At 61.7% G+C, this 9,000-nt stretch overlaps 1 gene segment (V, D, J or C); it reads right to left on the bottom strand.

Annotated features, from left to right (window-relative positions):
* Positions 1–1,982: 1,982 nt before the first annotated feature.
* On the bottom strand, positions 1,983–3,087 carry LOC128772848 (immunoglobulin heavy constant epsilon-like). The segment is given in 2 exon segments: positions 1,983–2,299; positions 2,431–3,087. Coding segments are annotated over 2 exon segments (747 nt in total).
* Positions 3,088–9,000: the final 5,913 nt, after the last annotated feature.

Raw genomic sequence — 9,000 nt, 5'->3', positions numbered from 1 at the left:
GGGCTGTGGGTGTGCCTGGAGCCCTCGGCCTGTGGTGCGAGGCTCTCTGCCCTGCTCACACTCATGTGAGCGAGGGCTCTGGGCCCCTCCTAGGGTCTGGGGCCTTGGCTGGGTGGGTCCGGCCCGCTCGGTCCCCGGGGCTCCCCAGAATGGCACCTTGGCCGTAGCTGGACGGCTGCACTGGGCCCAGGGCCTGACTCCCACGAGAAGCCATGTCTCCTTAGGTCCTGATCTTAGGAATCCAGCAATGACCCTTCTGTGCCCCCATCCCCACGGAGTTCACAGAGACCCTTGGGCTTCTGGGGAGGGGAGCAGACCCCCGCCCCCTGCGTGGGGCAGGGCAAGGTGATGGAGGAGCCCGTGGTCCTGGAAATACTGCAGTGGCCACTTTGCAAATGCCATCGGTCACAGCGTCGGTGAAGGGAGCGTGCACCCCACACTCCGGGCTCCCGCAGCCCGGCCCCCTCTCGCGGTGCCCGGCAGTTAGGGTCCTCTGCAAGCTGTGGGCCCCTGGCTGCTCAAGAAGCACATCCATCTACACAACTCTGGTCAGATCACCGGAACCGATGCGTTTGGCAAAACCCTCGAGGGTGTCCCGGCTACCGTGCGTTAGGGACATGGGGCCCCAGGCACCTCTAAAGGAAGGGTTTTGGCAAGACAAAGTGGCACATCGTACTTCCCTTGGACAGCTAATTCCCTCCCCTGGTCCCCATGCAGTGCCCCTGGCGTGGTGCCGGTCGCTGTCCCTCGTGGGGTCATCACGGGGCTCTGGGGCACCTGCTGTGGCGGATCGGTGTGGGGGAGGGCTGCCTCGGCTGCCGAGGGCGTGGCAGTGGGATGTGGGCCGTCAGGCACTGGGTTTTGTCAGAGACCACACACCTGTCCCAGCCTAGGTTTGCAAGGCCCGTCCTTTCCAGAATAATCCTTTCACAGAAAAGTTGGTGAGGCGATGAAATTACCTAGTGTTGACGCTTTTCAACCATCACGCTGAGCTCTGGGTTTGGCTTTCAGAAACATTCACCGTGTGGTTACAAGAACAAAGAGATGCTTTGGAGGTGTTCACGGATGTCCCTTCCAGGGGCCTCTCCCCGACCCGCGGCGTCAGAGCCTGCGGTGGTGGTCGTCCAGGGCAGCCGTGAGACACCAGCCTGGCCCGGGGCCTGGCTCGTTCCAGCCTGACTTGTTGCCACAGCGTCTCAGCAACCCCTCCCCTCCCCTTATGGGCACCTGCTTCCAGGCGCCTGCAGATGCTTACTGTGTATATGCAATATTATGTGCAGGCATATGAGGTATTTGTGTAGTACCCTCACCTGGATGGTGCCGACCATCTCCCCCCGCCGGGGGTGCCTCTTTCAAGCAAAGTGACCTTGGACGACATGATATTCTTTCTTACAGAAGGTGGAGGAGGGCTCGGGCTGCCAGGCCAGCACACACACCTGCCCTCCTCGTGGCAGGGCCACTGGAAGGTCTGTTCGTGCCGAGAAGCCCTACAGTCAGCACCCCGTGGGCACATGTGGGCCGCGTGCCGGCCCGTGTGGCCTGAGGGGAGGGAGCAGCTGGAGAAGGCTACACGCTGTACCATCCGCACTGCGTGATGTGGGGGACAGCACATGTAGTGTGACGGCGAGAAGGTCAGCGGTTGCCGGGCGTTTGGGGGGAGGGAGGAAGGAACGGGTGGGGCAGAGGGGATCTTCGGGCCGGGCGATTCTTCTGTAGGAAACGGTAGTGGGGGAAACACGAGGACAGCAGCCTGAACAGCAGGCTGACCGGGGCAGCACCGCGGACAGGGTGCAGGCTCAGAGAACCTACTAGGGGTGGACCTTACTGTGAACTCCGGACTTTACTCAGCCGTAATCCGCTCACATTGGCTCATCGTTCGCAACAAACGTGGCACACGGGTGTGAGCCGTTTATAGTGCACAGACTGTCCCATCCCCGTGCTCCACGCCCAAAGCCACCAGAATGTTGTGCGTCAACTGTACTTCAATAAATTAAAAAACAAAATCTATTTATCAAAAGAATTCTTTGTGCTGTACGGAAAAGCAAAAGCACCCGATTGCCCTGCGTGATGTTGAGCTCGCTGTGGGTGGAGGTCACCTTGCCCTCCTGCCTGCCAGGGGCAGCGTATGGGAATATGTTCGTGGCCTTCTGCCCATCCACCAGCCAGGTGACCTCCATGTCACCTGGGACGTAGCCGGAGATGAGGCACAGGAGCTGGATGGTGCTACCGGGGTCACCGAGGGGGTCACACGAGGAGTGGAAGAGCTTCACGGTGGGGGGAATGAAGTTCATGGCACACGCTAGGGGTGAAGGTGGCAGCGTGGCGTCAGCCCCCTGAGCCCACGACACCCACGTGCCCGCCCAGGCGCCTTCCTCCTCTCCTAGCCGCTCCCGCCACGCCTGCCCCCCCTCCAGCCCGACCGTGGCTCACCACTGACGGTCTTGTTGATGGTGGGGGACTCCGCGTGAGCCACACTGCAGGTGAACTTCTGTTTGGCCCACTCGCCCCAGACGGTCACGTGGCTGGTGGTGGTGTAGAGGCCAGAGGTCTCCTGGAGGGTGGCGGGGAGGGTCACGGCGCTCTTGTTCAGGGACCCCGCATCCCAGGTCACGGTCACCGGCATCGGGAAGTAGCCCGTGACCAGGCAGCCCAGTGTCACGGACGGGGCAGTGGCGACGGTGCCTTTGCAGCAGGTGGCCAAGGGGAAGACGAGGGGGGCCTGGATGGAGGCTGTGGGGGCAGAGGCAGTGTCAGTGCCGACCGGCGGAGTCTGAGGGGGAGAAGTGTGGGGCAGAGCGGGGTGGTCGGGTGGAGGGGCGCACGGGGACCCCTTCTCCAGCCTCAGGGGGCAGATGCTCATTTTGGACTCTTGTTCCCCGAGTCTGCTAGCAACGCCCTCCCACGAACCCCTGTGTCCCTGCCAGAAGCAGGGGTGTTCTTACCTTTGGCCAGGACACCCTGCCCGCAGCCCTGAGTGGCAGGAACGTGGGGTTCTCGGGGAGCAGAGGTGTCTGACTCGTGTCCTGACCTGCGGAGGCTCCAGGGAGCCCGACTACAGGCCCCATTCATAGCAGAGCCCGGATCAGTCCTCCCCCACTCCCCCAGGTGGTGACTCCTCCCCGGAGCCCAGACCCCAGGTCATTGTCCACGCTGCCCCCTCGGTCCGGTGAGACCGACCAGTCCACGTGGCCTCGCGTCAGGACGGCCGAGAGCAGTGATACTAACCCGCTCCACACCCAGCCTCACTAGCTCTGCTGATTCAGACCAGCTCAGGTCACGGGAGTCCGCCTTGGTCCGGCCTGGCCCACGTCAGCCCAGGAGACCCGATTTCGAGCAGGCTAACTCATCTGAGTTCAGTCCACAAACTCCACCAAAATCCTTCAGCTCCGTTTGGCTCAGCCTGCCAGCCAGGCTTGTCGTACCTGCTCAGTCCCATTCAATGTAGCCTCACTGACCTTGGCCGCTGGACCTGGCAAAACAGTACACCCTGCTTGACTCGCTGAAGCCTGATTCAGGAGACCAAACCAACTAGCTGAACCCACTTTAGCTCAGCCCAACCCAGTACAGGCCAACTCAGCCCAGCCCAGTTCAGCTGAGGCCAGCTCAGTCCAGCTTAGCCTAGTTCAGTTTAACCTGGTTCAGCCCAGCCCAGCCCAGCCCAGCCCAGTTTAGCCCAGCTTAGCCCATCGTAGCTGAACTGAGCCCAGTTCAGCCCAGCCCAGTTCAGCTCAGGCCAGCTCAGTCCAGCCTAGCTCAGCACAATTCAGCCCAGCCCAGCTCAGCCTAGCTGAGCCCAGCTCAGCCCAGTTTAGCCCAGCTTAGCCCATCCCACCTGAACTCAGCCCAGCTCAGCCCAGCTCAGCCCAGTTCAGCCCAGCTCAGCCCAGGTCAGCCCAGTTCAGCTCTGCTCAGCCCAGTTCAGCCCAGCTCAGCCCAGCCCAGCCCAGCTTAGCCTAGTTCAGTGCAACCTAGTTCAGCCCAGCCCAGCCCAGCCCAACCCAGCCTAGCCCAGCCCAGCCCAGCCCAGCCCAGTTTAGCCCAGCTTAGCCCATCCTAGCTGAACTCAGCCCAGTTCAGCTCAGCCCAGTTCAGCCCAGCTCAGCCCAGGTCAGCCCAGTTCAGCTCAGCTCAGCCCAGTTCAGCCCAGCTCAGCCCAGTTCAGCCCAGCTCAGCCCAGCCCAGCCCAGCTTAGCCTAGTTCAGTGCAACCTAGTTCAGCCCAGTTCAGCCCAGCCCAACCCAGCCCAGCCCAGCCCAGTTTAGCCCAGGTTAGCCCATCCCAGCTGAACTCAGCCCAGTTCAGCCCAGCCCAGTCCAGCTCAGCCCAGCCCAGTTCAGCTCAAGACAGCTCAGTCCATCCTAGCTCAGCACAATTCAGTCCAGCCCAGCTCAGCCTAGCTCAGCCTAGCTCAGCCCAGTTCAGTGCAGCTCAGCCCAGCTCAGCCCAGCTCAGCCCAGTTCAGCTCAGCTCAGCCCAGTTCAGCCCAGCCCAGCCCAGCTCAGCCCAGTTCAGCTCAGCTCAGCCCAGTTCAGCCCAGCCCAGCCCAGCTCAGCCCAGCTTAGCCTAGTTCAGCTCAACCTAGTTCAGCCCAGCCCAGCCCAGCCCAGCTTAGTCTAGTTCAGTTCAACCTAGTTCAGCCCAGCCCAGCCCAGTTTAGACCAGCTTAGCCCATCCTAGCTGAACTCAGCCCAGTTCAGTCCAGCCCAGTCCAGCTCAGCTCAGCCCAGCTCAGCCCAGCTCAGTGAAGCTCAGCCCAGTTAGCCCAGCTCAGCACAATTCAGGCCAGCCCAGCTCAGCCTAGCTCAGCCCAGTTCAGTTCAGCTCAGTCCAGCTCACCTCAGCCCAGTCCAGTCCACCTCAGACCAGTTCAACTCAGCCCAGCCCAGCTCAGCTCATCTTAGCCCTGCTCAGTCCAACTCAGCACAATTCAGTCCAGCCCAGCTCAGCCTAGCTCAGCCCAGTTCAGTTCAGCCCAGTTCAAATCAGCTCAGCTCAGCCCACCCCGGTCCAACTCAGACCAGTTCAACTCAGCCCAGCCCAGCTCAGCCCAACTCAGCACAATTCAGTCCAGCCCAGCTCAGCCGGCCCAGCTCAGTCCAGCTCAGCCCAGCACAGCCACCTTAGCCTGGCTTAACCCAGCAGCCCAGACCAGACCAGTTCAGCTCAGTCCAGCTTAGCCTACCACAGTCCAGTTCAGCCTGGTTCAACCCAGTTCAGCACAGCTCAGTCCAGTTCAGTTCAGCCCAGCTCAGGTCAGCCCAGCTCAGCCTAGCTCAGCCTAGCCCAGCCCAGCCCAGCTCAGCCTAGCCAAGCTTAGCTTGGTTCGGCTCAGCCCATTCCAGCCAGTTCAGCCTAGCTCAGCTTTGCTCAGTTTGGCTCAGTCCAGTCCAGCCTGGTTCAGCCCAACCCAGCTCAGTTCAGCCCAGTTTAGCCAAGTTCAGCCCAGCCCAGACCAGCCCAGCTCAGCCCAGCTCAGCCCAGCTAAACCCAGCTAAGCCCAGTTCAGCTACCTCAGTTGAGATCAGCCCAGCTCAACCCAGCTCATTCTAGTTCAACCCAGCCCAGCCCAGCCCAGCTCGGCTCAGCTCAGCTCAGCCCAGTTCAGCCCAGCCCAGCCCAGCCCAGCCCAGTTCAGCCTAGTTCAGTCCAGAACAGCCCAGCTCAACCAACCCAGCCCAGCTAATCCCAGTTCAGCCCAGCTCAGTTCAGATCAGCTCAACCCAGCCCAGCTAAGTCAAGTTCAGCTCAGCTCCACTCAGCCAAGCCCAACCCAGCTCATTCCATTTCAGCTCAGATCAGCTCAGCCCAGTTCAGCCCAGCTCAGCTCAGCTCAGCTCAGCCCAGTTCAGCCCAGCCCAGCCCAGCCTAGCCCAGCCCAGTTCAGCCTAGTTCAGTCCAGAACAGCCCAGCTCAGCCCAACCCACCCAGCTAATCCCAGTTCAGCCCAGCTCAGTTCAGATCAGCTCAGCTCCACTCAGCCAAGCCCAACCCACTTAGCTAGCTCATTCCAGTTCAGCCCAGTTCAGTCCAGCTCAGCTCAGCCCAGCCCAGCTCAGCCCAACTCAGCCCAGTTAAGCTCATTCCAGGGCAGCTCCGCTCTGGCCTCTGCCTGCGTCCTGCCTGCAGACAGGAGACAGGCGACCCTGCTGCTGCTTCTGGACCGTGGGTGTGTGCCCGGGTGTGTGCTGGGGGAGCAGGGGGAAGGTGACCCCCGCCCAGCCCTTGGAAGGCCCTGCTGACGGTGGAGGGCTGGGTGCGGGGGCAGTGTGGGCAGGGCGGGCAGGCGTAGCGTGGCGTCCACGGTGCCGGCCCGCCCCCGAAGGCGGTTTTCTCCAGACACTCGGAGCCCTTTCAGGTCCGTTGCCGGAGTTGCCGTTTCTTGGGCTTTCTTTCTTCGGAAAGTCCTTGGGTTGCTGTGAATCGTGCCTCGTTTTCGATGACGCGTTCTTAGCAGGTTTCTGCTGACACAGCGGAACACGACTGCTTCCTGGGTTTGTTTGGAGCCCCTGCTGCTGTTCTTGCTGGTTCTAAGGGCTGTGTGGATTCCGCTGCCTTTTCATCGTACGTGCTTGTGTCGTCTGCATTAGTGACAGTTTTACATCTGTCCTTTCAGTCTCAGCAGCTCGTTTTCGTCCGTTGTCACACAGCATTGGCCAGGACCATCTCCAAACTGTTTGACCGCACTGCTCACAGGAAAAACATTTGTACTGTAATCTAACACCATACATATGTTATGAGCAGGTGGCACACACATGTTACCCTTCCATACACACGTTGTGTGTGTTCTTACGTGGCTGAAACGTCTTCACACACAACACTTACCTTGGTACGTTCAGTGCATTACGATTTCTGTCCCCACCTGGCTGATTTCAGTCTGCAGGTCGGCCCGACACACGTTGTATAAAGGTCGTGACGCAGCACCCTGGCCTCGTCGCTGGTCTGCACTGACTGAGGGAGGACCTTGAACCCCACGACCTGCCCCTGTGCCTGGACGGCAGCCCGCTCCCCTGCATTCTGGCTGCACCTGTCTGAGGTGGGGCCCCGAACCCCACGACCTGCCCCTGTGCCTGGACGGCAGCCCGCTCCCCTGCATTCTGGCTGCACCTGTCTGAGGTGGGGCCCCGAACCCCACGACCTGCCCCTGTGCCTGGACGGCAGCCCGCTCCCCTGCATTCTGGCTGCACCTGTCTGAGGTGGGGCCCCGAACCCCACGACCTGCCCCTGTGCCTGGACGGGTGCCCGCTCCCCAGCATTCTAGCTGCAGCTGTGGCAAGGACTGGGCTTTGCCCTCAGACCAATCTCTCCAGGGCACAGTCTTCCCCGTGTCTGCCTGTGTCTGCTTGTCCTCTGATGCCTTCAAATCACTGTCTGCCGGGCAGTTTTTCCACTTTATACTTGTGCCTGCAAAGGTTTAGTCTGAGACAAGGCACCGCACCGACCGCCGTTGGAATCAGAACCACTTTCTCTCCTGTGGCTTTTCAGAAATTTTCACTTCCCTGTGACGGGTGGAGCGCAGCGTCCTTTCTGTATGTTTGAGGGCTATTTGGATAGCCTCTGTGAAACATCTGTTCAATTCTCGTGTCCGTTTCTCTACCGAATTGTGCGATTTTCCCAATTGATTTGCCGGAGTGCCCTGCACATTCTGGATACTCTGAGAGCGAAATTTGTTTACAGGAAGTATTTTGCAAGACTTTGAAATGCACCAAAAGATCACTCCTTACAGGGGGCGCCTGGATGGCTCACTGGGATGAGTGCCTGACTCTTACTTTCGGCTCAGGTCTGATGGCGGGGTCCCGGGATCGAGCCCTGCATGGGGCTCTGTGCTGAGTGTGGGGCCTGCTTGGGATCCTCTCTGTCTCTGTCTCTGTCCCTCCCCCTGCACACTCTCTCCCTCTAAAAAGAAAAAGATGACTCCCCCGAGGGACCGGGCGGTCAGCACCCGAGTGCCTGCGGATGGGGCGCCGGGTGCGGCAGCTCAGGCAGCGGGGTGGGCGGGGCTCGGGCGCCTCTGAGGCTCTGGGCGTGTCTCTGCCGGCCCAGCTCCCTGCAGACTCAGATGCCCTGGTTCCCCGGGCAGTGTCTGAGCGTGGGGTGTAGGGGGTGTAGGGGGCCCTCCCCTGTGCAGTGACCGAGCCGCCATCTGGGGGGCCTCTAATAGTCCACTGCCTGCTGCGTGTGGTCCGGGAGCCCGGGGCTGATGTGCCTGCCCCAGGCAGGCTGGGGCTTCAGCAGCCCCTGGGGGCGGTCTCGTGGCCCTGTACCCCGCTGATGGCCGGCCGACCCGGGTCCCGGGGGTAGGGGGTTGGGCCAGGGGGCCTGGGGGACCCCGTTCCTCCAGGTCCGCCCGTCCAGGTGGCTCCTGTCCAGCCGTCCGGCTGGCCCGACAGAGACCGCAGACACTCCTCACGGGTGTGGAGGCTGGATGCCCACATCAGGTACCAGCAGGCGTGGCGTCTGGGGGGTCCCCGCTGCCTGGCTCACGGACGGCGTCTTCTCTCTGCCCCTTCACGTGCCGGAAGCGGGGAGGCAGCTCGCTTTTTCATAAGGGCGCTAACCCCAGTCGTGGGGGCTCCACCCTGACGACCTCTGGTGCCCCAAAGCCCCGCCTCCTAACACCATGACACTTAGAGCTAGGATTCCAACACACGCAATGTGGGGACACAGTCGCATCCTCCCCTTCCCGCCGCCACCCACGCTGACGTCTGTGCGTCTTGGGCCCCCCGTGGGGACAGGGTTCAGGCGCCGGCTGGTTCCCTCCCAGTGCGAGTGGGAGGAGGGCGGGACCAGGTGGGTCCCAGGAGCAGGAGCGAGGCCAGCCCGCTGGTCCGTGTGTGTGTGAGGTACAGGTGGAGGTGTGAACACGGGCAAAGGGAGATGCGCACAGGCCTGTGTCTGAGCGGAAGCCCAGGGGAGGGGGCCCCTGAGGAGCGGCAGGCAGCAGGAGGCCGACCTCAGGGCTCACCCAGGAGCAGCCCGCAGGACCTTAGGGGGTCTGAGGGG

Source organism: Panthera pardus, unplaced genomic scaffold (assembly GCF_024362965.1).
Source record: "Panthera pardus isolate Hobbes unplaced genomic scaffold, ASM2436296v1 HiC_scaffold_24, whole genome shotgun sequence".
NCBI classification, from domain to species: domain Eukaryota; kingdom Metazoa; phylum Chordata; class Mammalia; order Carnivora; family Felidae; genus Panthera; species Panthera pardus.
This window is presented reverse-complemented; position numbering and strand designations above follow the sequence as displayed.